General features: G+C 33.4%; 1 protein-coding gene across 1 annotated transcript in view; it reads right to left on the reverse strand.

Moving 5' to 3' along the window:
* The window catches only part of LOC143251897 (uncharacterized), a 103,717-nt gene that overhangs the window by 67,327 nt on the left and 14,812 nt on the right, over positions 1 to 21,578 (reverse strand). The window contains exon 2 of the mRNA XM_076503233.1: positions 1,542 to 1,663. Coding sequence (XP_076359348.1) covers positions 1,542 to 1,574 — 33 coding nt within the window. The 5' untranslated portion in view covers positions 1,575 to 1,663. The remainder of the gene's footprint in view (positions 1 to 1,541; positions 1,664 to 21,578) is intronic.

Raw genomic sequence — 21,578 nt, forward strand, 5'->3', positions numbered from 1 at the left:
TGATTTACTATTGCTATGTGCTTTGAATATTCGAAGTGTCTTTTGCACGAATACTCCTTGTTTTTCCAAAAGGCTAACGTATATTGTTTATCCTTGAACATAATCTGTTACGAGTGATTAAGATAGGTCATATTAATACCGAACTTCTGTGGTGGGACAGCGATTAATTTACAGACTTAAACGTTAAAATCCAAGGCTCGATTCCCTCACGATGGACACAACAGATAGCCCAATGTTGTGGATTTACTGTAAAACAAACTAACTAACTAATATCGTAGGTAATTAAAGTGGTGCAGTAATTCAATTGTTTATTCCTTATTTGCAATTGTCATATATACATTTATGTGGTTGATGATGTTAAGTTCAAATTTACAAAATGGGCTATTTGTGCTGTGCCCACCGCAGTCAAAATCCGGTTTTTAGCGATATAACTAAACAGATATGCTGCTGAGTCACTAAGTGGACTCATTTATTGACGTTTGAAACCTTTTAGAGTCCACATTCAAGAAGAAAGTTATTTATTAATTGTCCTGACTGGGATAACAAGTATGAACTTTTTTAGACTGCAGAACTACATCTATTTTGATTCGTTGACCTGTAAAGTAGAAAGATTCCGAAACTCGTATCCAGAATAATATAGTAGTTACAGAATTCTTTCTTTTCATTTTCTGCAGACTGATGAAAGAAAATTGTTGTAGCGAAATGAAGGAAGCTGTAGTCCTTAAAGAACCGTGGATGACTGTTTTGTCATGCATCCTTGCTGTTTAGAATTAAGTTGGATCTTACTGGAAACAAGGTTAGGAACACATACCTATTATCTCGTTATACCAACGTGTTTCTTAAATGATCTTGTTATTACAAGAATGAACAATTTATTTCCTTCAACAGGTAAGTCAGGTAAAGGGATCAGAATTAAAATCTAATAAACTTTCTGCATTCTAAAAATTGAGTATGAATATTATTAAGTAATTATGAATAACATCTGAATACAAATAGGCTTAAAATGAACTTATAATTAAAATAAATTAAAGAATAAATGAAATTTTAATAGAAGCTAACGAGACATATACAAATATTGGTCTTTGTCGGTCACTAACCTTCAGTTTATAGGGCAGTACCATGAAGAATTAAGATGACCTATAATACAAACCAGTTACTGGATAAAATAATAATGTTTATTTACTCTTCTATAAAGCAGTTAATGCTTTGGAATGTCATTATCCTAGTTTGTAAACTATTAAAATCATTTGAGTAGTGTTCACTCAGTGTAACGTTTGTTTAGAAATAAACACAAACATATAAAACGCTAATTATATAAAGAGATACAAAGAGAGATAGCCCTTCCCTTCAATCATACAAGTACACTTGTTCTCGTCACCACACGCCTTAAGCAAGATGTATATACTTACGTTAAAGCACTGCATTCTGCTAATTATTCTTAACACATCAAGAATAATCAAAAGTTTGAGGTTCTTTTTGACAACTTTTGTAACGAAATTATTAAGGAGAAAATACTACCTCAAACCCCTAATTTTGCTTACTTGCATATCCTGGTTTATATTTTTAGTCTGCATAGTATCCAAAGGCTGAGATCTCCTACACCTTTTCTTTCCCGTTTTTCCTTTGAAATTCCAAAGAGGTGTCTTTGTGCACCGCTACCACTCTGAGAGAAAATTAAATATAAGAAAACAAACTATTAGAAAATAGTAAAACAGAAAGGCAAACAAATTCTATATACTAAAACTTTGTATATATTAAAAACACAACATATAGGTACTTAGAAAATAAATGTTTCACTCAAATGTTTTCAAATAACTGTTTTTCTTATGAACATTTGTGCAGAAACATCGTGCCTGTGCTTAGAGAGACATTATACTGATTTTAAAAACATGGCAGCTTTTGTAGTTTGTACTTATTCAAGATCATGCTTTTTCAGAAACGTAATTAAATTTAATATACAATGATTTACTGTCATAGAAAGCAGTTTTGGAGTGGTCAGGTCATTGCAGCATCGCCATTTCTAAGAGGTCCGGCTGCATGCCCCTCATAGAAAATGTTTGAACATTCAATGCTATGAGATTGACTCTTTTGCCATTTTAACTACAGGTATTGCAAACACACAAAGTCATATATTGAATTAAAAGATACTGGTTTTAACAGTAGCTATACATGCCGTAAAGAAGTTGTCAGGTCACGGCCTGACTGGCCTTACCACTCCCTATAACCCTGAATGTAAACTGTGAACTACTATGGTACAACTCTGAAAGTTGAAAAAATATGAAAGTCCATTATGCTATTTCGAGAAGTTTAAAAATTTCCGAAAAAGACAAGAAAGTTTATAATTTCAGAACATGAAGTGTATTTGATATAATCAAGAACTTCAAAAAATATTTGTATATGTGTTTACATATGTCGACTTTATTTTCATCTCCTTGAGATTTCTGCTAAGTTCAATTACCGTTGGTTTTGTTACTCTCAAATTGCAAAATTTTTCAACTTATTAGTATATATATGCTATAATTCCTTCAAGTAACTAACTTATTTCATATGAGCAACAAACTGTAAGAGTTTCTAATAATACAGAGCATATAGGCTTCTACAACTACAAGAAAAAACCAAGCCTAAGGGCAAATGTCATTATAGACCTTAACGATGAAAGTCGCTGAGTATATAAATGTATCACAATAGTTTTATTAACAAAAAAAAAATCAAAATGTGTCACGTAATATAAGATACACATAAATTTATTAGTTGTTCATGTACTGTAGAAAACTATGACTATTATAAATACAATGTTATTGTCATTACTTGGATTGTATCACATGACTACACAGCCTGAGCTATTGGATGAAATCTGGGCAGTGACTTGTGGCAGACAAATTAAATGTTATTTTTACATATTTATGGACTAAAACCTATACTAAACTAACTTAGAGCAATGTCAAGAAAACCTACAGTTTAACATGATTTTGTCATAAATAATAGGCCTAACGATTATTATTTCGCTTGCTAAAGACGTTTAATACCACAACTTCTCCAGGATGTTAGTAATTATGTTAAATATTTTCGTAAGCCTTTTCAGACAGTTGATAGTAACGCTCACTCTTAAATTGGCTTTCTTGCAGGCTGTCAATTATTATGTTATTACTTTGCTCGTAACTTTTCTAGACTGACAATAATTATTTAAATAATGTGGTCATTGATATACGTAAATATTTAAAGAGAAAACTTCAATTTTTTTAAAGAGGGATTTCAAACAAGTTCTCTTTCTTTATTATCACAGATAATGAAATGGTTAAAACAATTATAACTACAACGTTTTGAGAAATGCTTACATTCGATAAGACTTCAAACACAAACATTTTTATGACATAGTCACTGCTTTAAACTGAACATTAAATTAACTACTACGTTTTAAATTTTCGTGAACATGATAATTTTGTGCGCTAAACTGGAAAAAACCCCTCATAAAATACACTGTTATGTATCCGAAAGAAACCAGGTCTCTTGTCTTAGTCAAGTGCCCCCTAGTGGGAAGACGTAAGGCTTTAGACTTACCAAAACGTGATCCGGGTATCGAATTTACGCATTGCATACAGTATAGACATTGTGTAGCTGTGCGCTGTAAAATACCAACGTGAGTTAATCCAACTTGATTTTCTTTTTCGAGTGATATGGTGATGTCACCTAACTTGGCTCTACAGAAGAACTAAAATATACCTATTTGTGATTGATATTATACTTAGGTTAGTGCGTCGTAAGTCGGTACTTGGCGCATTAGTTTGTAAAGTATTATAATTGCTTTAGTAGATGTAGAGAACGAACTTTTTAGGTTTGTTAACTAATGGAGGATGAGTAGTCGACATTTTGTTGATGAAACATGAGACGACAATAAGTAATAATAATTATAGACTTTAACATAAAATCAGTGGTCTGTATAGGAAACATTTGATACATAAAACTGAAGCAAACAAGCAAGCTTCTGTAGTTAGGCCTAAGTTTAAGTGTTCATTTATATTATACATTGCCTACATCACGTGCAAATTGATCTATGATATTTTTTCTGTTTTTATTTTTTCACATTCTTGTTTATAAGTATTTTAAACTTACCACCTGCTCTTTCTTGTGTAAACATGGCCAAGTTAGCCCACCTGGTGAGAGCATCCGCTCTTAACTTGACATTTGAACAACGTGATTGAATAACTAGGTTATTACCACAATACGTGACTGACTTACTGTACGTTTATGTGCCTCGTGATTAGGTTAAATTTTTAACTCCTTTCTATCACCTTGAAGCGTACCGTCTCTAATTATCTTCCATTACATTCTTGATAGCAACAATAACAAAAAACTGCAATACTTTGTACAAAACAATAAAACCGTGACTAAAAATTTCCATATTAAAACAGAAACAAACAAATTCCACTCTTGAACTAGCTGTGATGGTGAGAGCTATCATTATACGTGCCATCTTCAGCCGATCGTGGTATGAAATATTTATCCAACGTGAGTGTATTTGTTTTCGTATTAGACTTTTTTCCATTAAGGTGTAAATGCTAAATTCAGCTGGAAAACTGATTGGTCTTTAGAAAGAACGAGTTTAATTGCGTTAGCTTATTTATAAACTACATTAAATTATGGTTTTCTTGGTGCAAAGTTATACAACTGATTACCTGTATTCTGTCTACTGGGGGAAACATCCCCGAATTTCAGCGTTGTAATCCGTAAACTTACCACTGGCCCACCCAGGGAAGCTGTACTAAGTTACACACTAATGGGCTAATGAGAGCTGAATTTCTAGAATTTAAGATTCTAATTAATTATTCACATATATTATTCTAGCAATCACAGAAGTTACAAAATGATGACTTATGGTATAAGATAGTAAGTAGTTGCCCAGATATTGTGTGAAAGCCTCAGATTATTAATATAAATACGCACAAGTATATTTTCGTTGAATATGCATTTTAAAGAGGATACAACAATACCATGAATATGGACAACATAAACTTGCAGTGCTGTTCCACCTGATAGAGTTAAAGGTACGCGTGAGAACACGGGGATTTATTCTATGTATGTTTTATTTTAACGAGCTTTGCGTGATCATAAAAAAATCCAGTTGGAAATCACTAATTGGCAGAAGTGAAGTAACATGGCATGTGTGTCTCTGAAACCGCCCTTTGCGGACTCACAGCGCCATGAAGCGGGTTTCGATACCCGTGGTGAGCAGAGCGCAGATAGCCCATTGGGTAACTTTGTGCTTGATGTCAAACAAACATCTGAAATCAAACATCGGCAAGCACTATTAACGTTATCACATCCTGTGACGTCATGTGGAGACGTTTCTAATAGAAATCAGTGATAAAAAAACTTAAGTTTTGTATGGTCTCTCAGTATAACGTCTTGAAATGTGGTGTTTTTTATTTTATTTTACCTTTTGGATGAAGTTTGATTAAAAATTGTGGATTTTCAGTGTACGTCATGTTACAAAGTTTCACACACAAATAAATTTAGGTAAATAATTAAAGAATCGAACATTTCCTTGGAAAATTGCACCACGAAATATATTTTTTAAATTACAAGATTAAATGTGTGGTAGGTTTTCATTGTTTGTTTAGAGTTAAACGCAAAATTGCACAATGAGCTATCTCAGCTTTGTCCATCACGGTATTGAAACGTGATTTTAGCGTATTAAATTCTCAGAATTGCCGCTGGGCGACTTGAAGGCGACAGAGTTTTGTTAACATCTAAAGACTTTAGTCTATCTAATACTCGTCAATCTGTTAAACACGCCTTAAAGGAACACCTGGTAGGAAAATAAGGAGTTAAAATAAGGTTAGATTGGGGTAATACATGAGGTCACTACAGTCGATGAAAGTTATAATCTTAAGTGATTTTACTGACTTTGGATACGATGTATTTATTAGGGATATGGTCTGTACTTTCTCGTTAGCTCCTGTCTCACTGAGCCTGAGCTTGTGTGTACTTCAAAGTCTTTCAGTCTTTTATATATTTCATATATAAAATGATAAAAACCCTGTAACCCCATTGCTTTCGAAAAGTGACTTATTTTCTTAAGGGGCAATTTGGAAAGACTTATTGAACCTAGACCTATATGTTTTTCTGTCATCACGAATGTATTGATATATAAATATAAACGTTTTTCCAGCATGACGAAAGCAAGCAATAGGTACTATATACCAATGTGATTAATGTACATATTATAAATCACCAAAATATTGACGCTAGGGAACAGTCTCTTTCATTTGTTTTACTTCTTTTACAAACAGTTAAACAACAAAATTTCTTAATTTCACTATGTTTTTTATATTTACTTTTTACAAATGTAGATTAATTATATGAGTCTAAAATATCATTCTACTACTTTTTTTCTCTTTCAAATATGCATAATAAGTACGCAGGCACGATAGGTTTGGTTTGTTTTGAATTTCGCGCAAAGCTACACGAGGGCTATCTACGCTAGCCGTCCCTAATTTAGCAGTGTAAGACTAGAGGGAAGGCGGCTAGTCATCACCACCCACCGCCGATTCTTGGGTTACTCTTTTACTAACGAATACTGGGATTGACCGCATCATTACAATGCCCCACGGCTGAAAGGGCGATAATGTTTGGTGTGAGGGTGATTCGAACCCGCGACCCTCGGATTACAAGTCGAGTGCCTTAACCACCTGGTCATGCCGGGTCTTCAAGAAAGTTTATAGTGGTCGAATTCGGAAAGTTTGAAATTCGTTGTTATGGACAGACAAACAAATACGCATAAGCCACTTATAACAGAAATATAGATCTAGAGTACAAAATCTAAGTTCTCAGATAACATGTTTGCCGTAACTACATGTAAACTATAGAGTTGCCAGTTATTTTGACGCTTTTATCTTGTGATACCTTTATACTGATATAACTGTGACATAGAAATAACTTTCCAGTAGGGTTTCCATATTATTACAAAAATCACACAAACTTGCTTGTTATGCTGGATGCTTCATAATAAATATTTAGTTTTCAATAAAATATAGACTATTCGATAAACAGTATGTACAAAAGACTTCAAAGAGAAAACAAAATCAGATTTGAAACTGAATTAAACAGAAAACCGTCCACACCAAATGATACATTACAAAATATCGAAACGTCATCTCAGTCAGATCAGTAAACATATTGAGATATGAAAACGTTTCCTTAACATGATGAAAGCAGGCTGTTAAAATTTTGTGCTAATCTGACAAATAATGTTATTATAAAACACCAAAATGTTGACCCACGGACACTATGGAGTAAGCTTTAGTTGGAATTATAGCTTCCAAGGCTTATAGTGTAGTGATTATAGCTGGTCAATAATATTCTATTACTTTCTCTCGGTTATGCTTATTAGACGACATTATCGAAAGTTCAACAATATTCGAAGATGCGCTAGTGTTCTTGTAAAATATATTGATGATTCGTACTATCGAGGATTTACAAATTTAAAGAACTGGCGAGACAACGGTACTAATGTTTTAAAGCTAGAAAAGATATTTAAACATGTAAAACAACCTCCAAGAAACCCCCTCGAGCGAAATAACTCATTTACTGACCTACATGCAAACGACCTATGTGGACATTATTCGCGAGCCTGTCATCAACAAAGGCCAGTATTAAATTATTTACTTCGGTGTCATCCTGACGTGTGCTTTAATATTTTTGGTTGCTATGTTCTTTGCTTATACAAAACACTAATAGCGAGATTTACACTACAATACGCGTGGGTGAGTTACACACCTAGTGAGTTCCAAGGTTGGTGCAACACTCCACACCAAACAAGTCCAAAGGCAAATAAGGTACTCTTTACGACCTATTTTTTTGCAACCTTGAATCGTGCTATGACTTCTTTCATTATATTTCATGTAAAAGATATATTAAAAAATGTTACGCTTACTAGTTATACATTTTCTACACTTAATGAAGGCTTACGTATGATAATTGTCATTAAGTGGCACACTCGCCAGCTGTGTATTTGCGATACTCTGTTGCGTTCGAAACGTGCATCATTGTATTCAAAACGCATGAATTTCTGTATAGGATATATTATTGTTCATCGGATTCACTAGTCTGACAAGAATGCTCTATCCTGACCATAGGTAATAATATCATTACGAACAAGAAATAATTATATTATTTAGATTAATAAATAATATCAATTATGATTGGGAAATTGCTTTGTTTTGACTGGAATGCTATAGTACGATGGGACATATTTTTTTATTGTGAATTGAAATAATGCAATAGTTTTATGGGACGTTGTTATGTGATGGTCAATCCCACTGTTCGTTGGTAAAAGAGTAACCCAAGAGTTGGCGGTGGGTGGTGATGACTAGCTGCCTTCTTACACTGCTAAATTAGGGACGGCTAGAGCAGATAGCCCTCGAGTAGATTTGCGCGAAATTCAAAAACAAACAAGCCTCAGTCTGATGGAGACAAATATTATATTCTAATTGAAAATAATGCTAGAATCGGATGGGAAATAATGCTATATTCTGACTGAAGGTAATGCTGTAGTCTGATGGCAAATAATGTTATGTGTGCATCTGAAACGATTTAATAAAATTTAATTTCAAGTAATGTTAAAACCAGCATACCGATATTCCAATATTTTAAACAATTCGATGCAGCAATGTAGTTATTCCTGCTTGTTGGTGATAATTCAACACATACACTGTGTTCGCTATGGTAATGCGTAAAAAAAGTCGAACATTTTAATGTTAAGCCTTTTTTTAAAGTGACAACAACTAAACAGCAAATAAGGAGATAAAAACATCGTCTGGGATATGCCATGACTCTATGTATAGCCTTTATTAGCTTATACAATTTAAAGTTCTTTAGTAATTGTGTTTTCAGATACTCCCTACCTTAACTACCTTTTTAAAACAAAACTGTCTATTTAAAAACAGAGCAGACCAGTTTGATTCTAACCTATAACTATGTACAGTTTACCAGTATTATTGTACTTGTCAAATACAGATTTGTTCCTCAAAGTAATAGGAAAAAATATAAATTATGAAGTTTTTCGATAACATTTGTAAACAGGTTATCAGGAACTCATGCGGATATTATTAACCTATAGAGGGACAGGTGCACGGTTTCTCACATCAGACTCATGGGAAAATTGGCCAGTGATCTGTTTGGTAACCCCAGTAATGAGTGTATTATAGAAAATCTTTATCTGCTTATCAACAATAGCGATGTTTATATTAACTCACACATAACTATTAAACAAGGGTAGGGTTGTGTTAGAAGTTCACAGTAGGTGGAGCTTCGTTTGATGACTGACAGTGATGGGCTGGAAGGTTTCGACTTCTCTCTGCTTCACTGCGCCTGACTGCACACAGCGAATATTCCGATCTCAGCCACTTAAGAAACAAAAACAATTTTTTAAAGTTAGCTTAATGGCGGATGTGCAAGCAGAGTTGTTAGATAAATTGAGCCATCGATGCAGAAAATGACAAATCTTTGAATATCTAATTCTGTAAGGTGACACAGAATGTCCCAGTTCAGTGGAAAATTGCTATCACGTCATTCGACAGTTTACGTGTACGAATTATAAATTCAACATGTCAGAATATTTTGATAAGAAGAGAAATGACTGTATTGGTAATAAAAAATTAGAAAATGGAGTTTCTTATTTGCACTGACCAAAGCTGGTACAAAAAATCATATTGGTTTAATGGCAATTACATTTTAGTAATACAGTCTCCTAGAAAAAAGATCATTTTCAATTGACTACAGTTTCTTATTAGCAGTTTAACCCTAATTTTACAATGTTTTGCTTTGAAATTTAAGTTGTGTCTCTCAGAAACGGTCAAGTTATTCTGGTTAACGATGTGAAAAAATTGTTGTTTTTTTAATTTTTTGTCAACTACATTAGCTATTTATCCATAGCCATCCCTGATAGACTACAGGAAAGTTAGCTACAATAACTTCTGGATTACGCTAATCCAACTGAACAGTGTGACTTTACAGTCGCTTTTATAGTGTATTCATGGAGAGAGTTTTTTTGCGGCAAGAGGACTCGATTTGTGGAATCGTGGCCCGAAGTCAATCAAAGGAAATTCTAATGAAGGATGAATGTCAAAATTAAGTTATGACTTTCTGAAGACAATGTACGAGTTTTGAAAGTTTTCCATTAAAACTAGTTATAAAGTTGTGCAGTGTTGAATTATTTAAATCTTAACTGCTTTATCCTAGTAGCATAACTGTACCTTGGGGCGTAGTATTCAATAAGCTAATTTATCAGTCTTAAATTAGATTCTAACCATATTATTCTGCCCATCTGTTGAAAAGGATGTGTAAATCATTAAGCACATTTCTGTTGAAACTGTTTGTTTGTTGCAAAGCGCATAGAATACATAATATGCCACACGAGTTATAAAAGTATTCATACTTACCCCTGAGTCATTGCGGGAGGGAACAGCATTATTTTTTGACACACTTAAGAGGTTTTTGGTTTTACGTACAACGCTACATAATGAGCTTTATATGCTCTACCAAGTGCAGATATCGAAACTCGATTTTTTATCATTATAAGATCTCAGACATACCGCCAGAACATTTTTTATCGTTATAAGCTCCCAGACATACTGCCAGAAGACATTTAAAGTGACCAAGAATAAATCCCATTTGTCACCAAACAAAATTTTCGTATATAAAGAGAGTGTTTGTTGTTAAGCGCAAAGTTTCACAATGGGTTATCTGTGCTGTACCCCCCAAAGATATCGAAATCCAGTTTTTAGAGTTGTAAACGTTAAGATGTACTACTGAGCCAGTAAGGAGGGGCACAAAAAATGAAGAGAGAAGTGATTTTTAAAATTTTGTAATTTAACAGAGTACAGTACTTTCTTCTTTATAAATTACAAATTATTGTTGTACTTACCCGAATATCTTTATGCGTATTTTTAGAAACATTTTGAGTTTTCATGTATTTTTATAAGTATCTTTAGAATACCTGTATATTTCTACTTGTTTCTTTATGTCTATATTTAGAAAAAATCTGTGTGCTTTCTCGTTTTTATTCATATGTATCTTTGAAGTGTTTGTTTTAATTATACTTACTGGATTACATGTTTTCTTGTAAATATCTGGAAATCATTACTGATATAACGTGTTAGTTTTAAGGATGTCTTTGGCCATGCATGTTTCATGGAACTATGTTTTATAAAAGACGTTAGCTTATTTTTTTCAATAAAAGCTCTTTGAAGCAAACAAAAAAAAATTAAAGGTTTCAATTACTGTTAAAAAGTAAAATGTTTTAACATACCACAGTAATAATAAAATACAGCATACACGTATCTCCGATAACTACAAACAGAGGGAGCTGTCACATTTCAGTGGATATACTTTAATGTTATTAAAATTCTTACACAAAATTCCAACCATCAACACATTATCAGATAAGTTTACATGACGAAACGCTAATAATACACGTTACGGACTTTGGGGCAACTTCCCGGAGATAGCTCTTTCTATATTCCCACAACCATTCCAATTTTCTCATCTCCCGTAGGACACCACACAGTCTAATTACCCAATTTTACACGCCATAGAACGCCGGCTTAACTTATTTTTTCCCAAGTGACATTTGCCAGCTTATCGTTTTGCAGTAACAAAAACTATACCATCAGACGGACGACAATACAATAGTTTAGTTCAAGATAAGAATAATTGGGTTAGTGTGATTACATGTTTATTGACATTACGTGAGATAATTCGAACCATCAGCAAGTTCACAAAAGTGTTGATTAATACAACGTCACGTCCAGTCCTTTGATCACCAACAAGGTTTATTATGTGCCCACAGTTTTTGAACAAGGTAAGATTTTGATCAGTATGATGGGAACATTTTGATCTGGCGCTGAATGTTAAAGATAAAATTAACAACTAGGTTAGTCTTCCCTCTTGTCATAATATGTACATTAAAAAACAACTCAGAACAGTTACTCATACAAAGAAGCATTTTAACCATATACATATGTTTGGTACCTTAGTGTTAGAAGGGTTTGTGTTTAACAATGAATTCCAAAGATTTTACAATGATAGTTTTTTGTTTTGTTTTTCAAAAATAAGCAGAAAAGCACGTGCGACTGAAATAAACGTTTGATAATATTGTTTTCATTTACTGTGTTCACTAGTGGCAACTCTGAAGACATAGCGATAAAATTGAGTTTAGATATCTGTAATGGGCATAGCATAGGTAGCCCATTATGTAGTTTTGTGCTTAACAACAACAACAACAACAACAACAACAAAGAAACAGAACGGATCATTTAGTGTTCAGTTAGGGCTGGATTAATAAAAAAAATAGCCTGTGAAACCACGGTGTTAAGAGACCCACAGTGGCTTTTTTCAATATTTTGAAAACTGCAGTAGTTTCAAAAGCATTATATATATATGATATAGAAATATTTTGATGGATGAAACTTCAGTGTGAAAATCAACAACAACAAGAAAAAACGTAGTCGTGGGAGAAATGTGGACTTACAGCACTAAAACGTTCCTATGGTCCCACAGGGGTCTCAATCCAGCTCTGTCTACGTGTCTTATTTCCCACGTATTTTCTGTATCTGTATGTAACATTGTTTTACAGTCCAAGTCAAAATAAACATTTTTAGACACATTAGTGTCATAAATGCGACAATAATACTGAGAAATCAATGAGGCTGAATTAAACTTATATAGTTTACAGCAGTACCAATCAAAATTTGAATCAGTGCATTAAAGAATGGTATGCGCCACCTTTGACAGACTTCGGCAATTACATCAGAATTCAATAGTTCGTTTGATTTTTTTTTGTCTTCAATGAATGCGTACTTTACAGTGTCTACAGGTAACTGTGTTTGAAAAATAAAAGCCTCGCCAATCCAAATTCCCAAGTTCCGTTTTCAAGTATATTACAATAACATAACTTTAAACAATTATTATAGTACAAAGATGCAGTAAAAATATTACTTCTTAGTTTTATTTTAAATAGCAGATCTATGATAATAAGTAAATGATTGCACTGATAAGGTTAATTAGTTCTGGAAGGATTTAATCGGTAAGCTTATGGACTTACAACGCTAAAATCAGGGTTTTTCTAAACACATTTCGTTTGAGAATATTACACACTTATTGTGAAAATTGCAATTTAACTTGAACATTTATAATTTATCTTTAAAAATAAATAAAAACACATCATCTTTTGACCATCAACTGTACTTAAAACTAGAACTAGGCGGTAGGACCTGAAAATTAGAACATATAATTGATAGGACTTATAACTACGTAAGTCTATATACAACCTATAATTAGTACTAACCAGTATACTATTACGTGTTTGGCTTTACTCTGACATGATTACGTCACTTTTGTGTTTCGTGAGCATAAAACCTTGTTGTCTGATATCAAGAGTTTAATTACAATAAAAGTTCTAATAATTGAACTTATATAAAAAGTAGGTTATACGATCATACTATTGAATATGATAAACACAAAACTAATATCTCTGTCAGCTAGGTTTAAGCATTTGTAGAGCGCGTACCTGAAGATGATGTAAAACAAAAATAGACACCGAGTTTCGATATCCGTGGCGACAAAGCATAGATAGCATGTTGTGTAGCTTTATGTCTAATTACAAATTATCCTTTCCTGAAGTCTAATGTTCATTTTTATAGTGGTATTATGCCTACGATACCTTAGACAACACTGTATATATGAAACAAAGTAATTATAAATTATATAGCAAAAATTCAACTTCTTTAAAATTTTGAATCATTTTTGATACTTGTAGAATAAGGAACATAATTTTATAGAAGATATTTTTCGTGCTTAGCTATCTGTTACAGATGTAGATGTTTTTTATAACAAAGCCACATCAGGGTATCTGCTGAGCCCACCGATGGGAATTGAACCCCCTGATTGTAGCATTGTACATACTAGCGGGTGGCTGTTAGAAATTAGTTTAAAATAAGAAATACCTACTTCAATAGAAAACGCATAACATTTTTTAAAAAAAATCTTAACATTCTTTGTATAAAATGCGTTATATTCTCAAACATTCAGTGAGCTGCTGTCAAGAGTGGACAGAAGGTTCCTGACATTATATGTATAAAAGGATTATTGTTATAAAAAATTATTAAGTTAATTATGGGAAGCATTACTTTGAAGCTGACTGTGGTGTTTCGTATAATAGTTTATTCCGGAAAAGCCTCCGATTTATTATGTTCCGTATGTTGACGTATTACTATTTCAAATAACTGGAAATTTGAATTTGAATTTAAAAGTGAATTAAATGTTAATACGTTTCAAAGTTATGATATTTACCAACGAGATTGATACACAGTTTTCTTTTTTTCAACACAAATATATTTTAACATACAAACAAAAAATAATGCAATTTATAATAACGGTTATTACTAATAGTTATTACAAACGATGGTTTATATACAAGAGTTTTACAAACTTACAAACTATACTCTCTCCTCTCTCTTTGGTATTTGGGTATATGTAATTTTATAGCCAGGAGAGTCAGGTACACCAGACCTCTTCCTTCTTCCATTACATTGTTGGAATTGACTGATTAATAAAGATTAATATCAACTTAGACTGGTCCTTTTCAGGGCAATGCCCATTTATATTTTTCTTTTTTTTTTAAGTCTAGTACGTAGGTGGCTGTTTTAATTTAGCACTATTGTATTAATTATTATTATTTAGATTTGATTTTAACTGAAGATCAGATGTACAAATTTGACGGGGAGAGGTGTCAGAAGCAATAACACCCTGGATACTGATGTGTAATACTGTGAATTTATCCATGTTTAACAGAGTTCATGATGTATGTTAACATTTGTGGTAGGTATTTTTCAATGTTTTTCATAGTTATTTTAATGATTATATCTATTAGACTGTTTTCATTATTTGGATTTGTGTATTCTGTCAATATTTCAGAAAAGGTAGAAGTAATGGCATTGGTTAGTGTGTTTTCAATATTCATAGGTGTGGTTTTGTGTATATCTTCAGTTGTTGTAGGTAAATCTTCATTACTTGTTGATGGGTTTTCCTGCATGAATGATGTTTTCTTGACTACTGCAGAATACGAGTTTGTTTGTGAGTTTGTGTTTTCTGGTGCTGGAGTGGTAGTTGGTTTTGATGGTTTGTGAATTTTGTTTGTTTGTGGCTTGCTCATGTTTGGATTTTTATGTTCGTATAAGTGTCTTAATTGATTTGTATTTCTGGCATCCTTTATAGTTTGCCGTATGTTCTTCCCCACATTTACAGCATTTAGGTTTGGGGTTTTGCTTGGTGCATTGTGAAATGTGGTGATTTTCTCCACAGCCTACACAACGCGCAGTTGCTTGGCATGCTGCTGCTACATGTCCAAACCTTTGGTATTGGTACAACCACTGATGGTGCACAAACTATACTAAGTCTTCTATTTGGTTTGGTTTGAATTTCGCGCAAAGCTACACGAGGGCTATCTGCGCTAGCCGTCCTCAATTTTGCAGTGTAAGACTAGGGAGAAAGCAATTTGTCATCACCACCCACCGCCAACTCTTGGGCTACTCTTTTACCACCGAATAGTGAGATTGGTCGTCACATATAACGCCCCCACGGCTGGAAGGGCAAGCATGTTTGGTGTGACAGGGATTCGAACCTCAGAATACGAGTCGAGTAATGCCGGGTCTTTCTATCTGTTTTAAAACTGAATATTCTATCGATGGTCCAGGTTTACAACAAGCAAATTAACTCTGAGTTGATTTATCACATCTCGTTTAAGCTAGCCAGCTTGGTTTCTGTTTGATCTCACACCCTTACACACTCTTCCAGGCAAAGATGTTTAATGTCCTCGTATAAATAACAACGGCCGGAGTTAATTCACTTAAATTAAACGGTTTGTACTGTTCGAAATATATAACTTTCTGGACAAATTCTGTAGTTTTCCGAATAGTAGATGTTAATCACAATTGTAGCTTCCGAGGCCTAAAGCATACTGACTGTAGCTAATGAATAATAATAATCCTATTTATCTCTCAGCGCGTCTGTTTTTATATAACAATCAGCGAGACTCTAGAATTTTCAACAATAATCTAGCACGTTTCTGTAAACAAATATTGTTTATTCTCACTTTCAAGAATTCTCTGCAAGTTTCGAGAATAGGTGGGACTTGCGCAGTACACAGTCAAGGACATACTTCACATACAAAAATGAAATGTACACTGAAACAACAACAGTAAATCTGTTACAGTGGATAAAGGCACAAAAGTTAAAACTTGGTAGTTTGAGTTTCTGGAACTATTTCTGGATTAAATAGAGTTTTCATGCTACTTCTTCATACCAGAAGTTTAAAGTGAAGGGACACTTAATCCGGCACTTTAACTACTGGACCGGTCTTGGACCTATAAATTTTGAATGTTGTATGTATATATATAATAAAGTATGCATGTGAATTTGTTTATCGTAAGTTTTATTTACCTTCGATTTTAATATTATAATAAATAACGCTTTTTTAATGTTATAAAAAGTGAAAGATTTATGTTGGCAGCAAAACTTTCGTTACTTTTTTTATTATGTTATGTATGGGTTCAGTATAGTCATGAAAGGCGAAAAACACGTAAGATTTCAAAAGTAGAAAAATCGCAACTAAAAAGTCCGATAACCCGAGCCTTTTTTAAAAGTAGATTTTCAGGTTGTCAAATTTTTCTAACTTTTTTCACTTCCACGTTATCAGTAAATTTGTTTGTTTGTTTGTTTTTGAATTTCGCACAAAGCTTTTGTTTGTTTGTTGTAGTAATTTCGCGCAAAGCTACTCGAGGGCTATCTGTGCTAGCCGTCCCTAATTTAGCAGTGTAAGACTAGAGGGAAGGCAGCTAGTCATCACCACCCACCGCCAATTCTTGGGCTACGGGCTACTCTTTTACCAACGAATAGTGGGATTGACCGTCACATTATAACGCCCCCACGGCTGAAAGGGCGAGCATGTTTGGTGTGACGGGGATGCGAACCCGCGACCCTCGGATTACGAGTCGCACGCCTTAACACGCTTGGCCATGCCAGGCCTATCAGTAAATAACTCTCCCAAAGTCAACATTGTATTTAAATATAGAATAAAAAGAAAAAAATCCATATTTTAATACTTCATTACTTATCTGAAACTTAGAACTGGTAAACTTTGAGAAATTTAAACAGGGAATACCCTTTCTTCATGATGGCAAAAAATTTCAAATCCACATGTAATTAATGTCATACGCTTCAAGCCAAAACGAAAGCGATTATATAGTCTCTCTAGTGACGACCCTAAGAATAAGCGGGCACAGCAATTGTTGGTTTCACAGATCAGCCCAAGAGGATCCCAATTCGCATGTTTTTTTAAATTATTTTAATCAGAACTTTAGTATTGTACTAATTTGATTTTTTACAACGAAAGTGGTCAAAAACATCACTCAATATTCAATAACGGATGGAAATTTAAAAATTGGAGCAGTACGACACTTCTTTGCCAGGCACACATGTGGTGCACTCACTGGTAGCTAAATTCAGTACATCCGCAAGATGTATGATCTCAGAAAAATACTGGCATAACGGTATTAGTATGCGATTGGAAATAACTTATTAACAGGTCTATTAGCTTGTGTACTGTTAGTATTTTGTTTTCAGTTTATGAGAGGTATAACGGATCTACTAATGTATGTTTATTTTAAATTGATGTTTATTTTAGTTGAATTTATATTTAGAAGTGCGAATAATTTGTATTGTTAAATGCGTATTGTGAAAGTCACGCCTGTTCTCTAACTTTGTAGAAGATTCTAGAGCGTAAAAATCAACAATATATATATCTACGTAAATACAAGTATTGTTGGGCCAACTGAAATTTCTAGGAAGTTTATAAATCGGCGTGCCAAGAGACAGTTTAATATTGTTGGTTTGTTGCATTCAGTATGCTATAAATTTTGGAAGCTATTATTGTGATAAACGATTATTAATCGGAAAACTACAGATACTTGATCCGGAATGTTTATAGATTTTGAACATTGCAAACAGTTTAACTTCAGTGAATTAACTTTGGACGCTAGTATTTCTACAAGGACAATAGATACCTTCGTCGGAGAAAAGTCAATTTGTAAACGGCGTGAGACTAGCTCTCAAGTGAAGTGTAGAAATATCAACATAGAATTTGCTCCTATTGAACCGTCGATAAGATATTCAGTTCCAGACTAGATAGAAGACTAAATATTGTTTGTGAGTTTGTAAAATTTGTAATAACTATTTGTAGTTACCATTATTATAAATTGTATTATTGTTTGTATATTAAAATATATTTGTGTTAAGAAAGAAAATTGTGGGTATCAGTCTAATTGGCAAATATCATAAATTTGATATATTTTGACAATTCAGTTAACTTTAAATTCAACTTTCCAGACAGTTGAAATCGTAATAAATAATACGTACGTAACATTATAAGTAGGAGACTCGTCCGAAATAAATTATAATACCTAACAAAATAATACAGTTAGTATTCTTTAAGGATGGGACTGTTTAGGTGGGAGGGTCCCAAAAATAACCTCACTTAGGGCGCCCAGTAGGCTAGCACCGCCCCTGTATGTTCCAGTGAAAACGTTTGTTTATATGTTAACTTCTAAAATATTAGTGCAAAGCACTGTTTTACTCAACGTGGTCGTTGATTCAGTATAAATCAACCTAATTAATTAACATATTTGCTTTGGATATGAATAGCTATCTTTATTCTAACCTTACATATTCCATTACAGGTTCAAGCGTCTATTACATCAAAGAAGTTAAACGCTACGTCCGTTTTCTTTATCTTCCTTCAAATTAATTGTTAAGTTTCTTTCCAGATTTGAGAACTAAACACCTCTGGTTTATTTTCTTGAAGTCTTTGAGATAAATTCATCCTCGTACGTTATATTGGAATAAAATAGGCTTCACTTGCCTCTATTTTTTTTTATTCAGTAAGAATATTATAAAAACAGATATTATAAATAAATGTAACAACTAAATATTATGCTCTAACACAAAACTAAGCATTACACCTTTCAAAGTTATCAGTTATTCAACACTAACATCAGTTATGTTGGACTATTTTTTATATGGTGTGGCCATTGACTCAGTGTAAATTGTATAATTATCTTGGTCAATATAGAAGAGTGATAACTTTCTTCATATAGCACAAGTACAAGGAAGTTAAAACTATATCTGCTACCGCTGACTCTCATCAAATTTTACACTAACTTTTCTTAAACTGTCCTTCTGTTTTCAAGTACTGATCACCATTGGTTTGTTTCCTTTATAAGCCTCACCCTGTCTAAACTCAAGCGATTAAGCAGTCCTTCCGTAGTAGAGGCCCCTAAGACACTACGATAGATTGTAACTGGAAGAACTACACTAGAGGTCATATATTGGCACAGACTGCGCTATTGTTCTGTGGGCATCTAGTTGGGACTTGTTACATACTAAATAAGACGTCTATTTCAGTAATTTATATCATTAGATTTATTATTCTAGTAATAGCTATGTTAAATTTTTTTAACAATAATAATTACATTGACCAAATGTGATAGACTCCAAGAAACTCCACTTGTGACAGATCCCCGTCTTTGCTTGGTAGAAACGCTAAGCATGTCAAACCTTATATATATATGTAAAAACGGCTCAACCCAAACGAGCCGTTTTTACATATATATTTCTCTACAAGTGGGTTTTCTCTACATCACTGATTATGTCGAACCTTGTCGGATATTATTGTGTTATAAGCCAAAAACACTGCTAGCGCTGAGGATACTTACTTAACCTATGACTTACAGCATAGTGGTCATAGTAGCTTTTTGTAGTATGCTTGTTACTCAATAATTAATACTATTTATTAATTATTGTAATTATTGCTGTAGAATTTTAACAGCTTTTTTGGTAGACGTTATTACATAATCAGTTAATTTGGATTATTTTATGCTTAACACATTTGAACTTCCATATAGCATTAAATTTGTAGGTAGAAGTGAAGTACAAAGTCATAGGAAAGAAAGAACGAAATATAAGGTACTAGGAAGAAGTGGATTAGACTATGTATCCTTCCACAGTTGGCCCAGCATGTCCAGGTGGGTTAAGACGTTTGACTCATAACCTGAGGATCAAAGGTTTGAATCCCTGTCGCACTAAACATGCTTGCCCTTTCAGCCATGCGGGCGTTGTAAAGTGAGAGTCAATTCCACTGTTCGTTTGTAAAAGAGTAGCCCAAGAGTTGGGGGTGGGTGGTGATGACTAGTTGCCTTCCCTCTAGTCTTACACTGCTAAATCAAGACGGCTAGTGCAGACAGCCCTCGAGTAGCTTTGCGCGAAATTCAAAAACAAGCAAAACAAACCTTCAACAGCACTACTGTGAATACATATTTGGGACATACTATATAACCCTTGTTTATCCTTACACAGTGTGGTATTAAGAAATTGTTGTGAGAAAAGAATATATGTTTGTGTTTTTTTATAGCAACACCACATCTGCTGTGTTCACCGAGTGAAATCGAACCTTCGATTTTAGCATTATAAATTGAAAATCCGAAGACAAGTGATATGCAATAAAACCAGTAATACTGTAATTAATTTTTTAAAAAATCATAAATGTTGCATATAACCTTACAAATGTTGGATATAAATACATAACAAATATATTAAAAATATAATCTTCTGTGAACTATTTCACGCAATTATTTCAGAAAACGCTTACCTTGATATAACAAGTAATGAGAGACGTATATGATTACGCAATATTACACGTGCTTCTGCGTGTATCTAATAATAGAACGTGTCCTGAAAAAGGTAGTTTATCTATAACTTTCAAATTGAAAGAATTAAATTTGGGGAAAATGTCAAATTAGCTCTAAAACTGATTTTTACTTCTTTAAATGTATTCATAGTATTACACACTTCGCAAAACGTTTTACACCGCAAATACAAATTTGAAACTTGAGTTATAGTCAACAATCAATCGTAACGCATTCACTCTAATGAGTCGTACGTTTATAAATACAATTATAATAAATTTCAATAACATATTAACATTAACTTGTAAATTCACGTTTAGCATTTAAAAACAAATCAAAATAAGTTTAAAAATTTGGTATTTTATATCTAATATAATAAGGTAATGGGTCATAGATAAGTTTAATATAAATAATTAACAATGATACAGGAAGCCTTCCCCCCCCCTTCTCAGTAATATGCATCGAAATTAGGACATTCCTATCAGGAAAAGCGAGGAGGATGCATAATCCAAAACTAAGTGCTTCGAGAATCCTAATTCGAGTGCACGGCACGTGCCGTAATAGGTGCGCCTATTCCCTTGCTTTGCTATGTTAAATAAAACTTTGCTTCCTACACCTCTGCTAATCGTCTAAATTTTACAGTTTTTAAATATCGTAGATAAACACATCTTATTGGCAAAAAGGCTGTCACATGATTCAGGAAGACCCAGGATCAAATCTTGACCATTAGCATCACAGAAGTGATCCTCAAGACTCTCCTGAAGACGGCAACAGATTAGCAGC

This window comes from Tachypleus tridentatus, chromosome 1 (assembly GCF_004210375.1).
Source record: "Tachypleus tridentatus isolate NWPU-2018 chromosome 1, ASM421037v1, whole genome shotgun sequence".
In the NCBI taxonomy this organism is placed as follows: domain Eukaryota; kingdom Metazoa; phylum Arthropoda; class Merostomata; order Xiphosura; family Limulidae; genus Tachypleus; species Tachypleus tridentatus.